At 42.2% G+C, this 27,942-nt stretch overlaps 1 protein-coding gene across 4 annotated transcripts in view; it reads right to left on the bottom strand.

Annotated features, from left to right (window-relative positions):
- The window catches only part of zswim8 (zinc finger, SWIM-type containing 8), a 52,662-nt gene extending 36,925 nt beyond the window's left edge, over positions 1 to 15,737 (bottom strand). For 2 of the 4 annotated variants that reach the window (XM_088635926.1, XM_088635929.1), the window contains exons 1-3: positions 13,225 to 15,736; positions 5,891 to 6,044; positions 4,595 to 4,689 (exon numbers count right to left, since the gene is read on the bottom strand). In XM_088635926.1, coding sequence (XP_088492052.1) covers positions 4,595 to 4,689; positions 5,891 to 6,044; positions 13,225 to 13,402 — 427 coding nt within the window. In that variant the 5' untranslated portion in view covers positions 13,403 to 15,736. Of the gene's footprint in view, positions 1 to 4,594; positions 4,690 to 5,890; positions 6,045 to 13,224 lie in introns of all 4 variants that reach the window. The other 2 variants (XM_088635927.1, XM_088635928.1) reach the window with 2 other exon arrangements.
- Positions 15,738 to 27,942: the final 12,205 nt, after the last annotated feature.

Below are 27,942 nucleotides of genomic sequence, written 5' to 3'. Positions count from 1 at the left end.
ATCTGCCTCTTCCACATGGAACTCCTGTTCCTCACTCACCTACACTACTGCAACTCCCACCTGGCCCGTCTCCCTGCCAACGCTATCCGCCCACACCAAATCCACAAAGCTGTGGCTCACCTTATCTTTTTTTCACGTTCCTCCATCTCTCCAGTCCCTTCACAAGAACTATAGTGCTGCACGTATTCAATTTACAACACTCGCACTTATCAGCTTCTCCAGTACCTTATCCCTCCCTACACTCCCTCTTCTACCAGACTGTCTGTACCCGTCTCCTTCTTCCCAAAGTCTGAACATCCTCCACCTTCACCTCTCAGTGGTGCCATGACCTACCCACAGAAATCAGAACTGCTGAACACCTGCACTAGACTCATTTGTTTAGACTGCCCTGGTGATCTCTCGGCTCTCAACTCCCTTCTTCAATGACTCTTACACTGTATTGCACCGATGGTTTTTACTCCCCATTTTCCTTCCCATCGGGCTGTTTTCATTACCGTTTTCAATCCACATTGTACTTGTCTTTAATTTTGCCTAGCTAATACTGCCAAGAAAAGCTCTTCCATTGCACTTCCAGCTATATTACTTTCTAAATTAACTCTTGTACTTGCACGATTGGTCCTTGTACCTACATAACATAAAACATGTACTACATTGATACACACACGTAACCCTGGATAAATGCACCTGCTAAAAAAGTAAAGTGAGTAAAGAAGATTTTGATAACACAGTATTAAAACACCAGCATGAGTGTCAGGAGAGAGAAACAAGTAGTGCACCTTCACTTAAGTTTGTATCCAACAGTGACACAGGTCCATAAATACAAATATATAGTTTGATCTTGATAAGGGATAAAAATGCAGCAAATATCTGCTATACTTAAATTCACAAGTCACTTGTCTCGCAGAGAAGGGGCCACGTACTACAATTCCTGGATCTGTCCAGGAAGCAATTTCCTTTCTACATTCAAGAGCACACTGGTGACCAGGAGGAATTTGGAAAGAGTAGATAAAGAGCTGGCAGTACATGAAAGTTAAATTTATTGATAGAGAGATCAGTACTGAGACAATCTATTCACCCGGCATCGCCCTCCCTCCTGTAGCCAGAATGATAAATCGGTGTTCCCACCTCAATAATATCAGTCCTTTGGATAAAAAAAAAATAAAAGCACTTCAAGTGTGAAAATGAAAAGCTCACAACCTCGCCAACTGAATAGCTACGGATAACTACTTCAGAAAGAAAAAACAGATAGGTACCGTCCCCATCTACTGCAGTCCAATCGTCAATCCATCATTCCCTAATTCCCACACAGCCCAGTATCTGTACATGAGACAATCAACATGCACACATTCAGACGAACCTAATTCTTAGCACAATTCAGGCTGTGTTGCACTGTAAATTGTGGAATTAGGATAACCCTAGAGCATCCTAACAGTTCTACTTTTGACTGTTGGTCTTGGGTGACACTTGATGTAGAATTGCTCTGAAAGTAATGACCTGCCGAGAAACGCATCAAAGAGCTTAATAAAAAGAAAGTGCATCTTTCCATCAGCTGCCTCATGAAATCCAAGCTCGCTGTACGAACAAGAATTCTGTCCATAAAATGAAGTCCGAATTCATTTGTGGCCAAGTGGCCAAGACCACTTTTACGTTATGATGGAAAATTTCAGAATTATTCCCAGGAGTAGTTCCGATAGCACTTAACTTCTCGCCTAGCAATCTGCTGTTTATTACGGCTTTGCTGCCACCCTGCCAATAATCGAGCAGCAACACTACCACGTGCTGGGACAAACGTATTCTCTGTAAAAGAAACTGCAATGAACTGGAGATGTTCATTAACAATTCTAGTGCATATCTTTTATAAAGAGTAAAAAATGAAGCACCAAAATGCCCTGCTAGATATCACTGTGACTTAACACAGTAGAATTTTAGCCATCCTATGCTATGGTTATTTGATTAGAACCCATTTTTTGTCCTTCACAAATCAACCCTCCTCTCAAGATCCTTGTTCACAAGAAGGAATTTTTTTAAATGTCCAATCTGGTGCGATTTGGTGCCTCCTATGCGCTTCACACATGGAAATACGTTACACTTTGGAGTGTACTGGAAATTGCCAGTACACTCACCACACAACAGCTATCAGTGGGGAGGAGAACAGAGTGATGAGGCCAATTCATAAATGGGGATTATTAGGAGGTCATGATTGATAAAAGTCAATGGGAAATTTAGCCAGGACACTGGGGTAACACCTGTATTCTTTTCGATAAACACCCTGGGATTCTTAATGACCACAGGGAGTCAGGACCTCGGTTTTACATCTCATAAGGACGGCACTTTTTTCCCTAGTATAGTGTCCCTGTCACTGTAGTGGGGCATTAAGACCAACACAGACCACTAGGTGAGTGCCACCTACTGGCCCCACTAACACCTCATTCAGCAGCAACCTTAGTTTCCCAGGAGGTTTCCTGATCCAGGTACTGACCAGGCTCACACCTGCTGAGCTTCAGTGGGTTGCCAGTTTTGAGCTGCAGGTGATAAGGCTGCTGGCTAAAGCTGAGCTTTGGCTGAAGCTTTCCGTTGCTATGCAAAATGACGATTTTTCAGGAGGAAATGGGTGGAAGGCTGCCCACAGGCAACCTAATACGCATCTCCTCAATGTACTTTAATAGGTTCACTCAAACACATTGATAGGAAACATAACATCAAGCCAGCAAATACTGCCTGTTAATGACTGGAGGCCAATTGGGTTTTGTTTTCTTGCAGAACAAAAAGAACAGGGCAAAACTGTTACCACTGTCTCTCTCACACTACTCAAATTTGACACTGAGGACCACAATTTCATTAATTACATGCAAGTTACACTGAGATAAATATTTGTTTCAGGTCTTATTGCAGATACTTAAATTGTAAAAGCAACAACGTGAAGAGAAATGGAAATAAGAGCAATTTATTCAACCCACTGTCTTCATACTCTCCTTCATGATCCATGATCCACATTTTGCTGCTCTTCTCCACCAGTTCTACTATTCTTAGGATTTTGTGTAAAAATACCCAAATCTCGCAAAAAAACACCAGGAAAAGTGAGGAACAGTGGCCCAGGAAATTCCACACTATATTGCCACAGCCCAGTTTATGGCTGAAATGGACAAAAGCCCAAGTGATTGTGGTGGCCATTCTGTCTGTCGGTGTGCTTCTACAGAGGAGTGCAAACAGTACAGAAAGAGAAGAAAAGCCAGTAAAAAAGAAAACTAAAACTATTAAGCTGAGAAAAGTAATGGAAATGAGCAGCTGTCTTATTCTGGTAGTTCAAGAGAACAGAATTAAAGTAAAGTATTTTTCTAAGTGGTGCTTAACCAGGTTTTCTTGTTTAACCTCCCCGGCACAGCTCTGCTTTTGTTTTCTTTTAAAATTCTTATACTGTTAATAACTTTTATCCTTGTATTAGGAAAAATCACTGCTTTCTGCAGAGGTTCACATTCAGAACAGAAACTGCCTGGGTTTAAACTCCTTGATTATCTTTAGCTACTTCCTGCTGTACTGTTGTATGAAGATAATGTGCCCGCAGCAAAACACTTTTGTTCATCTTCCACATCACCCAATGATACAGCAACTCGAGAAAGGGGTCAATAGAGACCAACAGTTATACATTGTGCTTTATTTTACTTAATTGTAAATTCTAGTTACTAGTTCTAGTTATATTTTCAAATACGTTTATTAAGCAATCCTTAAAAGACATTTAACACTAAAATGAGATTCTCAGATAAATGAGCTACAACTAAGCAAAACCTCTGAATAGGTAAAAAAATCTCCTCTCATTTACAACCGTTCTTACAATTTTGTAATTAAGTTCACCCAATCGTGGCAGTGGAGAGATGGAGCCAGAGCTCCTTATGCAGACTGGGAACAGTTGTGAGCCAGTGTACTAGAAGTGGACTCTTATGTTCCCATTTGTATCAAAAAAATTTATGCAGCATTTAAAACAGCCAACTCACAGGGGACTGTTCACAGCCTACTGATTGGAGACAAATGGAGAGCTGTATTCTAAGTAGAAGAGGGAACAAACAGCAAAAAAAAAACTGCCACAAATAAAAGTACCTTGCCAATAAGAACAGGAAAGCTTTTCTAAAAGCGAACTTGAGCCACAGCAATATTCTGGTACTTCCAATATTCTTACTTGATACCTAGTTTGTTAAACCCCATCTCAAAGACCATTTTTTTTTTGCCAGCGCTAATCTCTGATTTACGGGCATATCCACAGAGAACTCCCATTTAGAAACAACTGTGGCCTTCACTCTAACATGGAAAATTCAAATAGCCAGCAAGTGCCAAAAACATGATACAAGCTATTGAAAGAGCTTTACTTTACTTTGAGTATGGCAGTACTTTCTCATTCAAAAGAGAACACCGTCATATGAAAAACAGTTTTACATAGAATGTTACGGGGATTACATGTGAGCCCTGGGTAAGAACATGGATTTGTTGCAGATTAAGTCCTTATGAATGAACTATTCCACTTGAGCTGGGTGTATATAGCACATATCCTTACAACTAGATGAACCACAACCAATCGACACTGGGCAGAGACACTATGCCTTACCAATCTGCAGTGGGTCCTTCACAGCCCTCATCCGGTACAACTGCTCTCCCCTCTGGAACTCATCAGCACAGCCATTGGCCAGGCAGGAGTATAGCCTGCAGAGAGGAATAAGGTGCTGGTGTTACCAAGCAAGGAATGAATCAGCAGCAAGGATGGTCTAAACTAACTGCTTGGATACATGTGCCTACATTCAGACTTACAGAGCACTGTCATAATAAAATCTGCCTTGACATACAATACTGCTGCAGTACAACAAATAACACATCATGCAGGGCGTGACGCACACAGTCATGCTATTTACAGCACAGGTGCAGAAATAGACTGGATAACTGCTTTGTTTTTTTGAGGGGAAGACGTTTTGATGTGGAAAGTTTTGTCGAGATTACCAATTTAAAAATTCCTGAGTGGATGTGTGTGTCTATCCTTTCCTCCCCACCCCCCACCCTGAGACACTGTGAGCTGGATGCATAAAACTTTCAGCTCAGTGGTCCACCCATATGTGTTCGGCTACTGCTTTATTTAAGAGGGCCGTGGTGAGCCAGAGTCTAAACCTTCAGGCAAAGCAAGGCTATGCCCTGGACAGGACACCAGATTACTGGAGGGTGTGCCAACCTGCAAATGAGATAATGCAGGAGGTGCAAATCAATCTAGACAGCACGTCTTTAAAGTAGAGTAATTGGAGAACGTCCATGTGAACACGGGAACAGCTCTGAGGCATCCGTACCAACCACTTAGCCACGATGTCGCCCAGTATAGTAAACGCTCTCGTTTTCTTTTAAAAACAGGCTTTTGTCTAACAGCCTTATGCATTTCCATCATTCTGTACATCCATTATGAGAAAGCCGTTTCTTCCTGGTAAGAGTCATGGCAAATCCAGTGCCTGTTTTAAAAGCACAGATCCCAGGGGAAATACAGCCAAGCAGTATGGGATACCACACTCGGTCTCTAAACATGTCAGGTACGCTCTAACATTGCTTTTCCAACTATCCTTGCACTGCCTTATTATTCAAATGCATTTCTGACTGAAGGATTAGACTGAAGGATTATTTGATGGTTCTGAGCACCTCCCATGAACATTGCTCATTACACATAAAAAGGTCCTTATTTAAGAGAAATTACCAGAAAATAAGCTTCATCTTGCAATGTAGTTTTATCTATTCAAGACTCTTTCAAAGAATGTATTTTGTCTGAAAAAAGCCATGCATGTGACATTCCCAGTACCTGTTGCTGGATTATATACAAGATGCCACAGCTCACACAGCCTGGAACGTCTATGCTAAGCGTACAGGCGGGTACCTGATGTCCTCCTCGTTCTCAGGGAAGCTCCAGTAGGCGATGCGCAGCTGCAGTTGCTCTGGGACTGGGGGGTAGACCTTCTCCACCACCTCGAAGGGGATGTGAAAGGCCACCTGCTTGGCCGACAGCTCTACCAGCGGGATCACCTGGCCATCTAGACAGATCAAAGAGGGAGAACAACAGGAGATGAGAATACAGTCATAACCCCTGCTGGTTTGCTCTGGGAAAGAAACATGACATTTGTTGCGGGAAAGCAAAGGAAAGAAGCACCCGATTAGCTGATTGAATGTGGCTATGCCGCTGTATTTATTTTTTTATGCAATTGCTGCCTCACAGTGCTGGGGGACCTGGGTTTAATTCCTGGCACGCTACCTGTGTGGAGTTCTCCCCGTGTTCACGTGGGTTTTCCCCCACATGCCAAAGACACACTGGTAGGTTTACTTTCGTCTCAAATCCCCTCCCAATTATTTCAGCAATATTACTTATCTGAACAGTTCCATAAAGGGATCTCTGTACAGTATCCACTGACTAACGCCATCTGCTCACCAAGTATAATCAAGTCTAAAAATCATCTTCAATGCCAGAAGCAAAGATGCTTAATCTTGATCTTAGCTGCAACTTAAAGTCAGCCACAAATAACAGATTTGAAAATGAAACAGTGAAAATAATTTAAGGAACCCAGACACAATAGTCCTATGCTTATTTGACTAAATATTATGAACCCCATGTCAAACGGATTGAAACTCTCATTGGCTGAGAGACTTCCATCACTTTCCCTGGGCAGAAGGATTCCCTTATCTCAATCCCACTGAAAAATACTGGAACCGGCAGTTCAACCCCCAAAACCACTAGCCTTGTCACTATAATGAAAGAGGTAGGAGTAAACGACTATTTGAAAAATGCATGGTATACATGCCATACCTTATTCCTACTGTTCTTGCTGGTAGCAGAAGCCCACCACTTTGTCCTCTTATTATTTCCCCTATCAGCGCACATTTTACTGGCTAGAAGCTCAAAGAGCTTTAAGCTAATAAAAAGAAGGGTGATCCCACATTGCTGCTGTACATCATTCCATTTTCTAACCACCTTACCCAATTCAGGGTGTGTGGTGGGGAGCCAGAGCCCATCTCAGCCAGCAACAGGCATAAGACAGGATATACCCTGGTCGGGATGCCAGTCTGTCACAAGGCACACAGACATAAACAATCACGCTTGGACCAGGGCTCATTTTACAGAAGCCAATGAACCTACTAGTATGTTTTTCTACTGTGGGAGGAAACCCACGCGTACACAGGGAGAACACACAAACTCCATGGAGATAGCACCTCAGGGCCCCAGCACCGCAACGCAGCAATGCTAATCACTGCGCCATCGTGCCAACCTGCTGGTCATATCTAAACACCTGCCCACAGGTGTCAGTACCACCTTTTTCACAATACAGACAATGCGATCATGAAGCCCGACGTCATCCACTTAGAATCCCTTTAGGCACTTTGTTTGCGTTTTTGTTAATTTTGTCAAACGGATAGTTGCCATTTTGAGAAAAGGAGAGACTGCTTTAGAAATGTGCTATAAAGCAACAAAATGAGGGAAAGCCAACAAGGAGAGGATATAAAGCTTCTCTTAAACAAAGGGGCCTTTTGGTTTGCAATTACAGTTTCATTTAAGAACCTTTTCCGATGTAAACTACCTGCAACACTGCTCAAGAGCATTCTCGCATTCTAAGCACATGGAAGAAAACACTCCCAACAGCAGAAGCTGCGAATTTGACCATACCAGGACGGACAAGTTGAGCCAACTGCACTGCTCAATAGGAGGCATTGTGTCCGAGTGGCGGCAACTCTTCCTACAGATGGTGAAGCAGCAAAGTGTGGGCGCAAACTACAAGCATTCTTTTTCTATAACGTGTGCGCCCCTCGTTTACTAAAAGCCTGTCTCAAAGACTGTCTTGTGTCCCCACTTAACCGCATTGTCAGAGATCCACTGCAAGGACTGCAAGCAGGGAGGTCCATAATAGATTCATTGAACGGGCACATTTGCTAAAATAAAGCAACACTTCATAGAACAGCAATGACAGAATAGAGTAAAATGGAGCAATGAAACCTGGCAAGTGAAAGCACACAAGCCTGGGATTCCTGTTGCAGATCCCCCCCCGTCTGAATATTATATAACTCACCTTGAAAAGACCCATGACTTATCTATATCTAGCACTCCTCTGTGAGCCAATCTCCCTAACCCAACCTTAAACTCTTTACACAATTGCGCCCATTCAAACACAATGAAGGCACAATGAGAGGTCCAGGTGTTTCACAGAAACATTGGCTTTCTGCAGTGTGTGGGATATGGGAGAGCCACTGAGTCAGTGTGAGTCAGGAAACCAAGACAATCGCAGTGGTTACACTGCTTACTATTCTTACTGCGACTCAGCACTGAGGCTTTAGAAGAGCCATAAGCCATTATATAAGACATCCCCTGGCCAGCTGTCTCACTGTAGAACTATCAGTCTGGCAGACCAGCTCCTCAGAAAGGTGAGAGATTGATTTTTACATTTTAAATACTGGCTTTATGTGACAAACTCTCTATTCACACCCAACCTAATTAAATTTATTGGACAGCTCGTCTGGCTACAGGCAAATGTGTCAACCACACAAAGTACCGGGAAAATGAGAATTCCACCGCATTACGTTCGATCTACTGTAGTTTTCATAAGTAAAAAAAAAAAGTTGCATAAAAAAAGCAATATATAATGTAAGATCCACACATCTTCAGATCCATCAAAATAAAGAACAAGCTCGAAGTCTGTTTCTGCTGCTTGCTCATACAAGACTTGCATCTTATGAAACCTGAAGTGGATTATTCTGCTAAGCAATTGGAGTTTCTAATGAGTTCTCTTAAACATTCAGATTAAATCTGAGAAGAAAATCAAGAAATAGAGTGCAACTGAATTTATTTTAACAAAGGCTTGATAAGATAATTTTTGAAAATGAAAGCATTTGTCAGAATGAGGTATTGGGTCACATCAGCTAATACAAGGTCCGCTTTTGGGGATTTTGAATGCTGTAGGTGTAGTCAGAAAAGTTAAATTACATGGCTTTTAGGTTTAGTTTCTCAATGTTAAATGTAATTTAACATTTCCAACATATTACAAAATATTTTTCCTTATATATTTAATAGCCCTTGCTATTAAACACATTCTAACTAATGTGGAGAAAACTAAGACCACTGCAGACACACATTACCAGTCCTGCAGCAGATCTCACCACCATCACAACACCCCCATTGCAAGCGGTCAGTTCTAGCCAGCAGTACACTGCAAACTCCCTAACTTTAAAGGCTACACCTCACTATTTCTCAAGCTCCTCAACAACAGCCCCTACATCCCAGTCTCCATCCCAGCCTGTTCGTCCTGGAAAATAACCCCAGCTGTTTCTGCGTCTTGTCCGTCACCACTTATCATTAAAGCAAAGACTGTGGACCACGGAAAATTGTATTCCGGGAAGAATTAAGTCGGTGATAGCGACTACGCACGTTGAGAAAATAAAAAATGGCAGGGAAGAAAATAAAACAGCTTAGACAGACGCTGTGTTGTGGGATTCTATCCCATTCCTCTCATGGCGCCTACTTGATACCAATGTGCCTGTTTAATGTTTATGCAACAAAGTCACTCGAGTGCATGGTGATCAGCCATGAATTGATCAAAACAACACCAAAAACATTTAAGCAATATCCAAAACCTGTATGTTTCGTTTTTCTAAACACATATATGATTAGATCTTGAGATGTTTGGTATAGATTGTAATGGTGATGGGGAAAAAAACATTTTAGGTTATAATATGTACTGTGATGGGAGAAAGAATATTATGGGGAAATAAAACTATGAGAGGGCAATTATAGCCACACATTCAAACCATGACGGTCACGTTTGCAGAAAAGGCTGAGATCACCTTGTATGCGGACCCTGCAACTTGGCTCAAAGTCTCTAAGCACTAGTCCCTCCCTCCAGGCAGGGCACTTTTCTGGAAAAAAAAAAAGGTTTTTAAACCCTGATAGACCGATAGACGTAAGCCATGGTAAACACTGCTGAGTGTTCCTTCTTTCTGCTTCTAAGAAAGAGAGAGTTCCAAGATCGCAAGTCTGAGAGGTAGAAAGAAGTTTACTGGAATTCTAAGAATACAGAAGAGGGGGTGGACATGCAGGGTGTAGGCTGCCACTATCGGCTCTTTCCTCTCCAGCTGACAGCTATGAAACTAGGAAGGGGTGGGGGAACTGCTGCCTAATTTCAATTCACAGAAACACCAATGCGAACATTTCCATGAATCACTCACGAGAGCTCTTGGCAGGAGTGGCAGTGCGTTCTGCACAACTTTTTCCTGCCGAACAGCGCAGAGTACTACAAGGCACCCGCCGCAAAACACAATAAGCCGCGGCAGAACTCCTCACGTGGCCTCAGCAAACCCTCGAGGAGATAAAGCCCGCTTCCAGAACGGGCAGGAAATCTGGCTCAGACTCCCCTTCCCAGATCGCTGCCGAGGACAGGGCACGTTGAGCGCCACCGGCTGACCCCATTTTCCCAAGGCACTGGGGTTTCAAAAAGGTTAAAACGTTTCGTTCCTCTCTTTGGGGGAAGCGGCTTGAACCATTTCCAACCTGTAACAGAAAGCGAGTGCACTACAATGGAAGTCAGTACGTTTGCAGGATAATGACATTTTGCCAGGCTATGCAAAAATATGCATCTTTGTTCACAGGCCACCATATAAACTTACAAAAGTGGAAAAGATATAAATATAATTTAGAAAAAAAAATATTTTTGATTAAATGCTCAATGTTATAAGAGGGTTCCCTGGTACATTCCAGGACGTGACTGAAAAGTTACAATTTAAACCATCAGGGTTTGTTCTGATAGCTTGTACGCATCTCAGATCTCAACACCACCTTTGCCTAGAAAAACGCACAGCTATAAACAGGATATCTTCAGTGCTGCACAATGTCTGTCATGAAAAACCTTCAGGCAGTTTCCATGCAACATTCTGCACGTACAAGTTTTCAGTTTTTCCTCCTAAACTTCAGGAATATCCCTTAATGCCACTCATTATATATTCCCTCTTCACCACTTATTTCAAGATATCATTCATCATCTCGTTTCCTGGATACTGTCTACTATGTGACTGCCAAGCAAAGGAAACCAGTTATGGTATGAAAGGATAAATATATCTGCAACACTGTGAGGACAGCAACAGAGGCTGAAGGGACGTCCTGGAAGTTTGTTCAGCAGATGGGTAAAAATATTCGAATGCTTCTCAGTGAATCAATAATCCTTGAGGTAAAAATGTGTCTTTTCACAGGAGCCCATAGCCCGTGTGTTCCAGGGGATACAAGGAGGGTGAGAATGGTGACACTGTACAGCTGGAGCAGCCTGTGTTTGGCTTTGACAGAGTAGCTTTTGTTAAATACATCGTGTGGCACAATCTCAAAGGAGAGTGGGAAGGTGTTAACCCTGGTGTGTTGGCACGAGCCCAGAACATTGCACGAAATGTGAACAGTCTGGAAAAACACAAAAATGAGCTAGTAGTTTTAAGTTTCCGAAGTTGGCCAGAAAATGAGTCGTTTTCTATTTGCATTAATAACTAAGGCTTGCATTTGTGATTTTTATCACTATTATTTTTATAGTGTCTGGCAAAGTGGGGAGCAGCCATTTATCAGTGTCATGCAGCACCTACAGGGTCAATGCATGATGACCATGATGACCATTTTGCACCAGCACCCCCACTACACAGCAGATATGGTGGAGAAGAGAGACATTTCTTTTCCCTCTGCAGTTTAATAAAGGGGGAAATTCAAGGAGACCAAGCCCAGAGTGGAACCTGGCCAGGAAACCAGGGTTAACACCTTATTCTAACCCATCATGAGATCAAAAGATCAAGAACCAAGTACGTAAGAGCTTCAAAGATGACAAAATTAAGCCCATCCAACTCGTCTGTAGTTAATAGATCTGCTGAAATCATCCAGGTGTTTCTTAAAAGAAACCAGGTAATTAGTCTCAACAGCATGACTGGGGAGCTTGTTCCATACTCCCACAACCCTTTGGGTACAGCAGCGTCTCTGTTCTCATTCTTAAATACACTTCCATATTGTTTTCACCAGTACATGTTAATTCTGGGGAATAAGACACTGCATTGACTTTGTCAGTGCCTTTGAGGATTTTCAATTCTTGTATCTTCTGTTTAAAACTAAAAGGCTCAGTCCCTTCAGCCTGTCACTGTAGGGCATTATTTTACGCCGCAGAATGTATTTGTTTGCTCTTCTCTGGACAGATTGCAGAGTAGCATAGTCTTTCTTATGACCTGTACACATTATTTTGAAGAGGCCTTACTAGTACTTTATAAACTTTTAATTTTTAAATTACAAAATGTCCCTTAATTGAATTCTACACTTTTAGCTAGCTATATATCAAAGTATTGGGCTTGACTTTTTAATGGCTTCTACACATTTTCCATCAGTAAATAATGTGTCAACATCAACACTTAAGTCTTTTTCATAAGTAACCTCTTCTAGCTCAGAGTTTCCCCATTTGTATTTAGAATTTGTTTTTACTACCTCCGTGTAATAATTTCACTTCACTTAAATGCATTAAAAGTCATTTGCAAGATATTTGCACTGTTGTGAATTGTATCCAAATCTTTTGGAAGTAGTCAAAAACAGTAGTCAGTCTGGCAACTTATTGAACTGTCAGGTCCAGAGTGAACAGTCCCTCTTGCTGATCTCCCACTAATTATGTGGAAGATAAAAGTAAACAAATTATTTTCTATTACTTGAATGCTGACATTGCATACTGACTGCTAGAATCCAGGGACTGACATGTAATAGGAGGCAGAGTGGCCAGCAGAGAGACTGGCAGGCTTCTTTCAGAGAAAGAGGCAGAGTAGTTGTAGTTGTCTCTACTCTGAAAATGAGCTTTCACTAGCTGGCAGACATTGCAGTCAAGAGCCTATAGTTGAGAAACTGTGAGGAGTACCACTCATTTATTTCCTAGAAATAAAGGGACGGAGCCAACAAAAGCTAGAAATGATTCAGTTAGAACAGTACTGTGGAGCAGTAGTCAGGATTTGTGACTCCTTATCTAGAGATGTGTAGATTCAAATCCCAGTGAGGCATTGCTGTTCCTGTTCCTGTACAATACCCAGCTGTATAGACGGGTGTAAAAGTAAGTCATTCAGTAAAACATTAGCAAAACCGTAACAGAACTGTCCCAAACCGAAAGGAACCTTAGGTTTCCCAAAAAGTAAATATGATTAAAAAGTCTCAAACAGCCCAAAATAATGAAAAAACGGATTCACCTTTTATTTTGACAGTGGGGGAATTGGGTCCTGCGGATTGCTTCCTCCATCCTCTCCAGTTCTGACACAGGCTCTCTGCCTCGGAGATGAACGAGCACAGCGAGTCCTCCTCGAACCGGTCCGAGTCTTCGAAGGAGAACCTCTCTCCGTCTTCCCACTCGGCAAACATGAGTTCCATCACATCTACCGGCGAAGCAGTCGGGGGACTCGGAGCAACAACCGAAACCGCCCCCAACTCGAACACAACAGAACACGGACGCGGAGCTGCCCTGCTTGTGAGGGACGGGGGACGGGACGCAGTTCCACTCCGAAAACTCCAAACCCGGGGGAGGGAGCGAGCAGAAACGATCAAATCAAAGAGTCGAAGAAGCTCACCGCAGAGGGGACGTGCAAAAGTAACAATGCTTGGTCTTTTGTTGGGTTTTTTTTTTCCTATGCAATATTAAGTCTTGCCGAATATGAAGCGAAATGCCTGGCGGACCGTCACTTCACAGGCCCACGTTCGGCATTTAATTCTTCAACGTTTATCGACCTGCAGTTCGGGTTGGCTCCAATGAAACTGGTTTGTTCAACTCGGAGGGGCTAAAAAAACCAGCAGTAGGGCTGAGTGATTCATGCTCACCCCTGCTCTTCCAGTACAGCAACACTGGGTTCGCCAACTCCCGTGTCCCAGACTCGGAAAGGCAGCGACTTCACGAACAACAATTGTGACATTCCTAATGTGCTTTAACTTAGATATGAGTCCACACAACGCTTACAGAGGGCGATATTTGTCACGCTTCCCCCCACAGCGTTCGTGTCTGAACGTATTCAAAAATGTTTTTTTTTTACAAAAGGCTGCGTATTGTTAGTGTAAGAAAAACAGCACTTTGTAATACAAAACTCTTAACTGACATTTACAGTCTTCCTATCAAATCATATTATCATATCCTTTTTACATCTGTATACAAATAAGAACAATAACAAAAAATACCAAGGGGAAATTTCTTGGGGGATTCCGTGTTCTAGTGGTTATTGACACACTAAATCATTTTCAGAACAGTCGTCTGTCGACCTAACTGTACTGAAATAAGCACTGCGCTCCTCAGATCGATGGGTTCTTCCTGTCTAGTGCTCCCTTTCCACTCAGGTTAATATCACTGCCCTGAAAGGGCATTCATTCTCGCACAAATCGTCGGCTTTAATTAGGTGACTCAGTCGTTTTGAATCGGTACTATCCTGAGTGGGATTCCCGACGCACTACGCTCCGGTGACCGACTGCACTTTTCCTCCCCTGTAGTCCCCAGACGATGCCAACCACTTGTGTACGTGCTGAAAACGAAAAAGCACTTCTGGACATCCGAAATGCTGGATTAGCGTTCGCTGGTTTCCTTCGCTGTGCAATTCGGCGTCAGGTTATGTAACGCAGGGAGTAAAATGGAAACACGACTTGGAGCAGCGACTCTATCTTCTGCATGTGCGGCTTCCTTGGAAATCGTCAAGTTTTGAATGTTGTTTTTCATTCACCTCTCCACTTCTCCTCCAGTCTGCTGGGCGCTTCGGCTCCGGGGTTGAGTGGGGGCAACGCGACACTGTAATAACCACAGCTCTTTGTAGTAATGTTATATACTTGCTGTTTAATATCTCCCAGTATTTGTGTCTTCCCTCGAAGAAAATCAACGTGGATCAAACAAATGAAAGACACCTCTTCTCATTGTTTTGTCCCAGCTCGATTAGCTGGCGATTAGATAGCAATGCCGAGTAACCTCCTTTCCGATTCAGACTGTCATCGTTTTCCACGTTTAGTTAAATAAACACCGATATCATTTTTTTTACATATAAAATGTATACCTTCAGCCGCTGGCAGAAAGCCCCTCCAGTCCAAACTCGAGTCTCTGAGTTACTCTGAACAGTGTTGTTTATACTGACAATTGAAAGAATGGCCCCGTGTAGTCACCGGTTACCACATTTAACTAACGTTTTTGCCCTTCTTGTTTCATTTGGATGTCTTATTCAGTCGAGACTCTGTTTATTCATGCCGTCGTCTTTCTTTCTTCCTTCCTTTGTATTTTAAAAGCATCCAGTCTTTTGCACGCTCGACAGCCGACCCGGTTCCCGTTCAGTCCTCCGGATGAAGTCTCACGATAAACCCCGGTTTGCTCGCTGACAGACGCCGCTTTTCCTGCTGTCCTTCTGCAACGGTTTCGAGCCGCCCTTAAAAACCGGGATCCCCCTAATTTCTCCCGTCTGCCCCCCACTCTCTGTCTCTCCGGTGGGGAAGATGGCTCTTCAGCTTACAGGCTTCAGCCCAGTCTCCTCCATCAGCTGATCCCAACTTCCGCCTCACACTCGGACTAACACGGGTGCCTCTCGCATAGAAGACCAGCTATTTTTATTGCAGCAGAGTTCTCTCTACGACAGTCCGCCCCGTATATGACTGTTCTGCACCATCAGGGTTTTATTTAACAACTTTGGAGGACTTCGAGTGTGAGCATTTTAATTTTGTGCATATGTTTTGTCGATTTATCGTGGTTGAAAGCATTGTAACCTTTGACCCCAGCAACCCCCTCCTCCTCCGCGGTTGCTATGATGTAAATAATACAGGCACGCGCGGTGAGGCTGTAGTTCTGTGCGCTGGGAAGGTAACTTGATTGACGGGCTTTGTTACAACTGCGGGAGGAAAAAATATTCTTCTATGTAGCTTTCAAGAGTTATTTTTTTCTGAAACGGTTTCCTGAAAAGGTATCAGACACGAAAAGCGATTACGGCGAATTCCAAATTAAGTATTTTGTGCCAATACATTACGTGGTATATTAAAGTTTGTTATGCAAAAAATAAATGCAATTCTTTTATTTCAGGGCCACCGTATGTGATACAACATACCAACGCGAGCTGTTCAGACCTAATTTTTTAAAAGTAGGTGATGTCATATAAAACTAGTTGTCACAGGCAGAAGGTTTTTAAATCACAAATGTTCATGGCAAAGTGTAAAACATGGATGTAGTTAAAAATTAAAACACTTGTTCGGAGGGAACTGGAGCGAGAAGAAATAACCTCGTAACTTCCTGTTGAATATTGTATCTCCTTAGTACCAATATGTGATAGTTATCTATAAGACTTAATATTGTAACGCTACGGGGTTGACGTGGGCGCCCTCGCCGCTGCCGCATCAGGTCGGCCCCCCACCGTTAAGGACTCGAACCCGGCCCTCTAGCGTCACTCAACAGGGACCCAGCCTCTTGAGCCAAAGGGAAATCTCCCATCAGCCCGACGGCTGCGGTCCCTCCTATTCACAGGGAAGGGCGGTGACGTCACCGCTCTGGTAAGCCTTCTCTCACAAGCAATGGAGGCCGTATGCGTTACAATATCATGTACAGTGTATGTGAATATATGTAAATCACGTTACTTCAAAGTTAACATTTCATAGTGAATGGTAAAGCCTCGGCAAGATGTACAGGTAATTCCGATAACTAGTGTATGTGGATCTATCCAGCTCCAGTTTACAATGCACAATCCATCAGGTTACCTGAGTTATACACTGTTACTTTAAGTTGTCCTGATCATTGGGCAACATTTATTCTGGCTACACTCCTTTTGTATACACAGGCTTATCCATAGCCTTATAATTGGGTGAAAACCAAAACCTAACGTGTAAGAAGAATACAAAAAACGTGACAAATGAGAGGAGGCCCTCCAGTCCATTTTGCTCATTCTGTCGCTAGTACTGTAGCTAATTGACTGAAGAATCTCATCTGACTGCCTTTTGAAAGAAGCAAGGATTTCAGCTTCAATAATATGGCTGGGTAACTTGTTCCATATTCGTCCTCCCGCAACCCAACAGCCCTTTGTGTGAGGACATGCTTCCTCCTGGTTTCCACTTTTGTCTACTGCTTCATGTTTCACTGTTGATTCGGAAGAACTCCATCGGAATGGCTGTGTTATTGCCTTCGAGTTGGGCCTGCGATGGGAAGCGTTTCTGTCTCGCAGTGCTGGGACCCTGGGTTCAATTCCAGACCTGGGGTGCCATGTGCGTGGAGTTTGTATGTTCTCCCCATGTTTGCGTGGGCTTCTTCCTGTTACCTCCTGAAGTCCAAAAACATACTTGTAGGTTAAATGGATTCGGGGAAAATTGGCCTTAGGATGGCCAAGTTAGTGTCTGCCTGCCCTGGGATGGACTAGCATCCTGTCCAGGTTGTTACCCTGCCTTTGCCCGCCGCTTGCTGAGATCCCCCCCCAACCCAGAATTGGAAGAAGTGGGTAGAACATGGATGGATGGATTTGCAGTACATGGACCAGGTCCCCTCATAGTCTTTTCTCTTCAAAGACTAAAAACATAAATGTGGGCAGATTGAGCTCTATGATCACGGCGTGAATGTGGGTCATGTCACTAGCTGACTGTACACAGTTGACTGAGCACCACCTACAGTATGGTGGGATTAGTCAGGCAAGGATCTTCTGCCTCTCAGCACCACAGTTTCCCCCAATGGCTGTCCATCTTGAATCAGAGCTAAACACTGATTCAGCTCAATTACTGTGGTGTGGTGTCACAGTACCACACAGGCTGTGTTGCCTGTGACGTGTTAAAAGACGAAAGTCTCAAAGGTGGGCAGGGCGGGGGAGTGTGCTGCCTACACTTTCTCATGCTCAGCTGTTTGCAGTTTCAGAGTTTGCAGGTGAGAGCTCTGATGTGAAGGACACAATTCTAAATCAGGGGGTGTATAGCAAGAAATAACTGGCATCCCTAGACTAGTGCATTATAGAAGTGGAGAATAAAATTAAAATTTTCACTGCACTTGCTAACATTCTCCGCTGTTGTAATGGTTCCCTGCATGGTCAGGAGGAGGACAAACCTATTGTTTTTCAAATTGAAAACCTTTAGATTTATATTGGCTGTGTGCTTAGGGTCATTTTCATGATATAAAACAAACCCTTTACATATAAGTTGCTTTCCGGAGGGAATCACAAGACTTAGAAGAATAATATGACCTTTGACCTTTATAGATCTTTCTGTGTGGACATAACACCCCATGTCAACATCTCCCTGTTGTACTTTCCGTGTTGTGTTCAAAATAGGCATAGGAGGGCAAGGTAAGTGAGTCAGTGAGGCACCAAGGAAGTAAATAAATGATTGCCATGACACCAGAGCTGTGTTTCACAAGGAAGTGTGTACTATGAGAGAAACTGTAGTAAATAGCTAGTTTTAGTAATTTACTGCAGGCTGTAAATAAGACAAAACAAAAACTACTGTAAAGATGATTGCCTCACAAGAAAGTCCAGTCCAGTGGTGACTCTTGTTGTAGACTGAGCTTTGATTTCTCTCCAAACCAATGGAGGTCAGCAACCTGTGTTGCGAGGAGGAAAATGTTAACAACACCCTGAATGGGCACTAAATCAGGTGACAGCTGAAGAGTTTTTGAGCTGAAAACTGAAATTGACCACTGTGCGAGAGATGGTCAGGAAGCCACAAACACACAAACCTATTGTTTTCTCTCAGAGTAATTTACAGTAGATTCCATGTTTAGGATTGGGTAGCAAGATAGCCAAGTGGTTAGCATTGCTCACAGGTCTGGGGCCCTAACTTCATTTTCTGGAGTGCTATACAGTACATGTGGAGTTTGTATGTTTTCCTGATGTTTGTGTGAGTTTCTTTCAGGTGCTCCAGTTTCCTCCTACAGTCCAAAGACATACTATAGTAGGTTAATTGGCTTTTGGGAAAAATTGACCCTAGTGTGTGAATGTGCGTGTTTGTGTCTGTGTGCCCTGTGATGGACTAGTGTCCTGTCCAGGGTATAATGTCGTGCCTTCTTCTTAAACATATTATCAATTAGTTAATCAGGTATCACCATCATATATATGTACTGTAAATTGGGTTATTAATGGAGTCCAAGTTGGTGACTTCTCTGAAGACCCAGCTCACAGTGACTGCCTAGGCCAGAGGTCAGAGACTCAGTTACTGCATCACCTAGTGTCTTCTGGCGTGTCAACCAAATTCTCAGTTACATATAATATAATATAATATAATATAATATAATATAATATAATATAATATAATAAACAGTCAATATAATTTTTTAACCTGTAGTACTTTTAAACTAACAGTGTGATGTTTTCCAGGCCACTGTACCTTTAATGAACTCAATATTTTTATGAATCAAATATGGATGTTATGAAAAACCCTTGTTATGTCTAACAAATCTAATAATTAGGCTCATTATTTACATTAATATAATTATGTGTTTCACATATTATACTGCAGCTAGGATCACACCTTCCCCCTTCTCTTGACGACAGACTACTTTTCTTCTAAATTCTCTCTATTCATTGTAGGTTTCATTTCACACCTCTCTACACCTATCCTGACTTCACACCTCTTGATTGGCCTCTCTTTCTGTCTCTGCCTCCCATTTGCAGGTGTGTGTGCCCTGTGTTAGACAGGCTAGATCCCATCCAGGGTGTAGTCTCGCCTTGTGCCCTGTGTGCTCATCAAGCTTTATCCTTACTTTTTAAGGATAAAGACGTTATCAGTTATCAGTGCTCAGTGGAGTGCAGCTGTATTCCCCTGCCTACACGTCTGAGGTCTAGTGTGATAAGATCTCTCCCAGCTGTGCAACACAGTGACTGCTGCCCAGACTGGGCTAAGATGCAGTTTAAAGCCAGGGCAGATCAGTGGGAAGGAGGATTAGAGCTGCACCATATTTTAACTTGCCTCGTCTGGTCGTATGTTATTTCAGAAGCTAATGAGTTCTTGATTTAAGGTCAGGAGCAGCCAAGAGCTCTCTGAAGATGAATGCAGAGTTGGATAATAAACCATATGCACCTTTGTCAGCACATCCGTTGTAAATTTGTTTGATTCATAAACGATTCATAAACGTCCATTTTCTATTAACTTGCTTTCATGTACAGCTCAGCCATTTACATTTTGTGCCTCTTTTGATGTTTGCATACACAGAAACACTTAAGAAAGATCTTCAGGACCTTTGTTTTATTCTGCCAACGGTATTTAAAGGCATAAGAGATGTTGCACTTCCTTGTTCATTAACAAAACTCTTTGATAGTCTCACAAAACCAGGGCAATACCCGTCGAAAATGACTCATGTGACACCATACAGGAAAATGACTCATGTGGGACCCATCCACAAAAATAAACCAAATACTTGTAGACCAATAAGTGCAGCTTCAATTACATGTAAGGTTTAAAGAAACAATATCTAGAAGTAAACTACAAGAATATCTTTATAGTAACAGGATTCCAGCAGAGTCAACATAGATCCAGACTCTAGTATAGTTCAGAAAGTAGTGAAATTGGCAAGATTATACCAAAATAGGACGATTTTGGTATCATCTACCAGACCAGTCAGTCATTCAATCAACGTTAAACAGCATATTAAAAAACAACAACTCTTTTTATGTTTTTGTATGGGATATTATGGATATGGGTAGAGAGTCAATACAATCCTATCATAAATAACAATATCCATTTTTAATGCTAAGTACAAGTACTTGCTACAGAATCTAAAAATGTAAACATTAAACTGTTCATTAATATTACTTGGCCATTACAATACAATCAGTGACTTTTTCACATCCCACCTGTGATTCACATTCTGAAAGACTCTGAGAGGAGGCAGTAGTGACTAATACCGGAAAAGAGAAGAGGCCTTCTAGCCCATACCTCTTGCTCTTGTCTTAACTAATCCTTGCATGTTTCTGTACATCTTCTAAGATATGAGGCCTTGCAGATCCTCTAAATGGAGATGAATCAAGAACACACAACAGCCTATAAAAAACAGCCTATTACAATTGGTAAGTATTTGCTGTTGAAGGTTCCGAGTGGAGTTTGTAATGAAAAAGTTTCATTGTGTTACGTAAAGTAGCAATATTCTAAGATGAGGAAGTGTGTGCTGGGATGCGCTTTAAAGTGTGGATGATGGTGCCCAGTGGGATTCCTATCTTTGTGGAGCCTCAGCAAATTTGAACTATATTATGATCTTCCACAAAACAGTGTAGATAACCACTGGTGTAGAAACTTGAATGCCTGAAAGCCGCAAAACCTGATGTGTTAGAGAATTCCATCACTGACCGTTACTTTAAACTATCTGGTGGTCTAAATCTCTGGCCCTGCCTACTGCCAGAGACTGAACCCATAACCTATATGCAGGCTTCTATTTCACACTACTGTTACAGACTCTGTACCGTGCCCAGGTGAGCTCAACAGCTTAATACATACTTACATAATTAGCTACCCACTATCCGCAGAGACAACACCTGTATTAAGCACATTTGTAGTTTACAAGCACTATTTGTGATTCTTAAAAGGGTCCGATTCCAGTAAAGTCTGTATTTAAAGTACAAACAATACCTTCAACGGTATCCAGACCCTTGAGCAGTTATCATACTTTGTTGGTTTTAAAGCTTGATCCTTGCTTTAAAGTCATGACACTTTGAAGTGGCAAAATTTCTTAGAAATACAACTTAGTACAACCTGCAAAAGAGATAATTAATGGAAAGTCATGATTGCAGATGTGTTAATTTAGGTGTAAAATAAAATATCACCTTCACGAGCCATACAATTAGCTGGCCACTATTTTAGGGAAATAATACTAGTTCTCAAAAATTCTTCAGAATAAAAACACCAGTCTCTGTGATATTCCTTATTGGGGTAGGGAATTTCAAGCAAAGGCTCAATATGAAGACTAAGTAACTTGTAAAGCAAGTCAGGGATAAAGCCATTGAAAAGCACAGACCAAGAGAATGTTAATAGTAATAGCAATAGTAATAATTATTATTATTATAATTGGTTACATTTATATAGTGATTTTCTGGACACTTCACTCAAAGCTCTTTACAGGTAATGGGGACTCCCCTCCACCACCACCGATGTGCAGCATCCACCTGAAGGATGCAACAGCATAAAAACTAGACCAGACATGAGTTATCAGTGGGGTGGACAGCAGAACAATGAAGCCAATTCACAGATGGGGATTATTAGGAGGCCATGATTGGTAAAGGCCAGGAGGAAATTTGGTTTACCTCTCATCCGAAGGACGGCACACTTTTTACAGTATAGTGTCCCTGTCAGTATACTGGGGCATTAGAGGCCACCTCTTCCAGCAGCAACCTTAGTTTTCCCAGGAGGTCTCCCATCCAGGTTCTGGCCAGGCCCACACCAGCTTCAGTGGGTTCCCAGCTGTAAGTTGCATGGTGATATGGCTGCTGGCACACAATCACAGTCTACACAGTGTAGAAGATCTTCAAGAAATGTAATGTGCATCATGCCACCCAGACACTAGATCACACTGCCCCTCCAAAACAAGCAGCCAGGCAAGAAGGAAACTGGCTAGGGAGGCGATGAATAGGCCAACCACGATGGCCGAGTAGGATTGTGGCAGGACTGTCCAGCAACAGAGATAGGCATGGTTCTGAATCCAGGAAACTTACACAATCACTAGGCAGAAGCATAGTCAAAAACCAGGTAGGGGTCAAATCTGTGGGAAAATTACAATAGCTAATGTCTGGAACAAGCGAGAGTCAAAACCAATGGTACCAAACAACAGGCACAGAGAGGAAGCTGAAGTTGAAGCAAGCTTCAGGACTGAGCAGGAAAGCCGGTTAAAATATCAGTCTTAATCATGATTGGCAACAGTTGAGGATGATAATCCCTGAAGTGGTGTGGTAGTGAGAGTCACAGGAAAGTTCTGATGTAAGTGAAACAGAGCAGAGCGCTGGTACCAGAAAATCTAAGGCCAGGGTTCGAGACCTGCCTCGGCTCAGTAAGCATTTAGATTAAAACTAAAAACATGAGGAACAATGGTTTGTGGTCATATGAGATAAAACTGGAATGTAAGTATGGCATCTGGGGCAAACTCATCACAGCCCATCACCCAATCAGAACTAACTCTTCTGTCAAATGCAGTTGTGGAAGCATTATGTTATAATTCAGCTTCTCATCAGGAGGGATAGGGAACATCGATGACACAAAGTACAGTTCTGTAAAATTGTAGATGAAAACCTGCTTCAGACCAAATACTGGGACAAAAATGTACCTTTCAGCAGGACAATGAACCAAAGCACAAGACCAAAGCTGCACCAGAACCGATTAAGATGAACAAAGGGAATGTTCTTGAGTGGTCCAAACAAAGTCCTGAATTGAATCCTATTAAGAATCTGCAGAAAGACTTAAAAACTGCAGTCCATAAGCAATTCCCAAACAATTGATGAGAGCCTGAGAAAATCTGCCAAAAAGAATAGGCAAAAGTTGCACCAAGCTGGTTAGCAAAGCTGGTAGAGACTTATTAAAAAAAAGATACTTCTGTCATATAATGAATTTGCAGGTCTGAATAATTATGTAATAAATATTTCAGGTTTAGCTTTTGCTCACACTGACTATAACTTATCAGTCTCTTAAATGTCTTCAGTTTAAGCATTTAAGCTGTAAATAAAATATTAAGTTTAATAATAATAATAAACTTTATTTTATATAGCGCCTTTAAAGATGGCTTCTCAAAGTGCTTTACAGGATGACAATAACAATAAATAAGAAGACTACAACAATAAATAAGACAATTTCACAAGATAGGACACAATTATAATTACAACAATACAACAATAACAATAGAGGAGACCGTGGAAGGTGGTATTAAGAAGAGCAGAGGGGTGAAGAATGGAATCAGTTAAGTAAAGGCTTTTCTGAAGAAGGTTTTGAGTCTGGATTTGAAGGAGTTTAGAGAAGGTGACTCGCTTTACACGATGACAATAACAATAAATAAGAAGACTACAACAATAAATAAGAAGATTTCACAAGATAGGACACAATTATAATTACAACAATACAACAATAACAATAGAGGAGACCGTGGAAGGTGGTATTAAGAAGAGCAGAGGGGTGAAGAATGGAACCAGTTAAGTAAAGGCTTTTCTGAAGAAGAAGGTTTTGAGTCTGGATTTGAAGGAGTTTAGAGAAGGTGACTCTCTAATATCCTTGGGCAAAGAGTTCCAGAGCTTGGGGGCATAGCAGGAGAAGGCCCTGTCACCCATACAATGTAGACGGGCTTGGGGGACAGTAAGGAGGGCAGGATTTGAAGAGCGGAGGTTGCGAGGTGGGGAGTAGGGCGATAAAAGTTCAGACAGGTATTGAGGTGCCAAGCCATGTAAAGCCTTATAGGTGAGCATGAGGATTTTAAAGTCTACGCGGAATTTGACCGGAAGCCAGTGCAAGGACTCCAGGATAGGAGTAATGTGAACACTTGCACTAGACCTGGTCAGGATTCTGGCTGCTGAATTTTGGACATACTGCAGCTTGTTCAGAGTAGATTTAGATACCCCAGGGAGTAGAGCATTGCAATAGTCAATTCGAGAGAATACAAATATGTGATGCCGGATGTTGTCAATCTTAGAACTAAAGAAATCTAAGAATGTGTTGCAAAGTTGTGATGAGGCAGGTAATGTGGTAGGGCAGTTTGGCTTGAGCAGTCTGTTGATGGTGGAGAAAAGATGTCTGGGATTGCTTTGGTGATTTTCAATGATGTGAGAGAAGTAGGTGGATCTAGCAGACTCTATAGTAACCTTATAATCATATAAGTAATCTCTCCAGGCCTGATAATGTACATTTAGGCCGGAAAGACGCCACCTATGCTCAAGTTTGCGAGAGAAAAAATATGTTTGCCTTATTTTGCAATTTTACAAAAAGGAACACCACAGAACAGGTCAGAATACTTGTGCTATAACACTGGAAGACAGCTGTTTGCAATGCTTTTAATAGAGTGCTGCCTTAAATGAGTACTGAAGTCCTTGAAAGTCCTTGTGCCCTGCCACACTGCAGTTTCTAGGGCAATGAAAGGCTTTGATCTCTGAGGTCTCATTCTGATTCACCACTCCTCCCAGAGGTGTTCTATTGAATGGAAATCAGGAATCAGAGGAGGTCATGAAATGTTTTATTCTGCTAGAAATAGTATATTGTGCTCCCAGTTTGTGACAAAGTTTGTGCTCCCTATTCATTACAGTGCTGGCTCATGGAAGCTCCCTCTCCATTAAACCCTATCTACTCATCATCCAGGTGGGGCTGCACATTGGTGGTGGTGGAGGGAAGTGCAAAGAGTGTAAAGAGCTTTGAGTGGAGTGTCCAGAAAAGCGCTATATAAATGTAAGCAATTTTTATTATTATTATTATTATTATTATTTTTTATTATTATTATTATTATTATTATTATTATTATTATTATTATTATTATTATTATTACCCTGGCAATACATTCATCCGTTCTCTAACATCTTTATCCAATACAGAGTCAGTGGAGGAGGAGCCTATCCTTGCAAGCAATGGTTGCATGGCAGGATACACCTTGGATAGATAGCCAGTCCATATGCAGACACAAACATGCCCTCACTTACACTAGGACTGATGTTTCCTAAGCAAACGTCTGGGAAAAACTATGGTTGCTGCTTGAAGGGGTATTAGCGGGGCCAGTAGGGGCACTCACCCTGTGTCTGTGTGAATCCTAATGCCCCAGTATAGTGACCCTGGCATCCTCATTGGCCTTTACCAATCATGGCCTCTTAATAATCCCTATTTATGAATTGGCTTCATCACTCTGTTCTCCTCCCCACTGATAGCTAATGTGTGGTGAGCGTCCTGGTGCACTATGGCTGCCGTCGCATCATCCAGGTGGATGCTGCACATTGGTGGTGGTGGAGGGGAGTCCACATTACCTGTAAAGCTCTTTGATTGGAATGTCCAATACTAACAGTATGGGGTTAGTATGGGAAAACATACTAACTCCACACAGATAGTAACCCAGGAATTGAACCAGGGGCCCCAACTCTGCAAGGTAGCAATGCTATCGACTGCGCTATATTGCCATCCTCCGGCAGTCCAGCGTTGTCTGAATTGGACAGGGTATACTAGTCATCATGGAATCAGAACAAAAGGGACAATGCAGTGTGAATCTAGTGCTTTTCAGGACTGTGGTTACGATCAGACTCTCCAATCGACAGTGATGAGTGTGTACTAGTAAACACTGAAAATAGTAAGGATGAAAGATATGTATACATTTGATATGTTTCATACCTGGAAAAGGCTCAATAGCTGAAATGTTGTGTTTCTCCTTTCTATTTTTCAGCACGGAATTAGCCTTTACATGTTCGTTTGCAGTGATGACATACTGATGCAGGTACCCGCTCCAACATTTACTATGTAGTGTGTAAGAGGCTACATTTTCAACAAGCTTTTTTTTTAGCTAGCTGAAACAAAAGGAATATTTTTCCTGAAAATGGCTAGATATCGTTTTGGAGGCTGCCACTTGTTTGCAGGCATTAGAGATAGTGTGCTGCGAGTCACTCCGTTTGATTTGGCTTTGTTTCTGCTCCTTGAGGTTTTGCCATTGTGCTCGCATGCTGCTTCATTCAAGGCCAAGGAGCGATCCAGGCCTCAGCAGTTACCAGCAGTCTAAATATACACTCAGGCTGAATGACGTTTGTTAGAGGCCTGTTCAGAATTCCTGTAAACATGCCAAGCGTTTGGAAGAAAAGCTTTGGAATCATTTTGTGTTGTGTTGTTTTCCGTGAAATGAAAGCTGTTGTATACTGTCAGTGACATATGTGGTGTGAAGTCAGGCACCCGTATGTATTGACAGCCATGAGCAAAATACAAATGCCTAATTATTGCCCAGTACACTGATCACTACAAGACAACGTGTGTGAGCCGACTGGCCTGTGTTTCTCAGTCCTCAGGTGACTTGGCCCAGGTCTTCCTTCTCTCTTCCTGTCTACTCATCAAAATTCAGGCCCTTATGTGCCTCCACAGTTGGCACAACTGTCCTTACGGAGCTGTTGATACAGTTAAACCTTCTGTTTAATCCTGTTCTTACTGCTTTTTTATTTTACAAGGGAATCAAGTGTTGCCAAACAAGACCACAGCTCAGAATCTCCAGGGCCATTACTGAGTCTTGCCTTCTTTAGACCTGATGGAAAGGGCTAAATTAGTTTGCTTTAGCAAATAAATAACTGAATTATTTAAGTGTGGGCAGCATAGTGGTACAGGAGTTACAGTACTGCTCCCTTGCAGTGCTTGGGCCCTGGGTTCAGTTGTTGCATTTCTCCCCATGTTCACGTGAGTTTGCTCTGGGTGCTCTGGTTTCCTCACACAGTCATACCGTACGTAGGCTAACAGGGAATCTGGGAAAATTGGCCCTGGTGTGATTGTGTTCATCGTTGTCTGCGCATGCCCTACAATGGACTGGAGTGCCATACAGGACGTAACCCACATAGCCCATGTTTTTCGCGTTTGTCCTTGCCTGTTGACGCAATCCAATTCGCTGAAGTACCACTTTCATAGTTTCACACGGATGCAAATGGATCCAAGAGAATTCTTCTCTTTTCAGCAGGGAATAAACCTGTTACTTGTTCCTTTGCAGCCTACACATGCTGATGCAGCTACCCACCTGAACTACAAAGGGAATTGTGTTGCTTTGCCCTTTTCACACTCTGCTGAATTGCAAAAGGACCTGGAAGCACGTGGAAGGAGACTTATTTGCATAGCTTTAAAACTGTTAGCAAAAGTAAAAGTTTATTCCCTGCTGAAAAGCGAAAAAAAGAAACAACATTTCGGCTGTGAATTATTATTCTTATTATTATTTTTATTAATTTTTATTAATTTATTATTTAATCTTTTCAGCAGGAAATAAATCTTTACTTGTTCCATTGAGGCCCTGCGCATGCTGATGCAGCCACCTACTTGAACTTCTT

This window comes from Lepisosteus platostomus, chromosome 6 (assembly GCF_059453375.1).
Source record: "Lepisosteus platostomus isolate fLepPlt1 chromosome 6, fLepPlt1.hap1, whole genome shotgun sequence".
Taxonomy (NCBI): Eukaryota; Metazoa; Chordata; class Actinopteri; order Semionotiformes; family Lepisosteidae; genus Lepisosteus; species Lepisosteus platostomus.
This window is presented reverse-complemented; position numbering and strand designations above follow the sequence as displayed.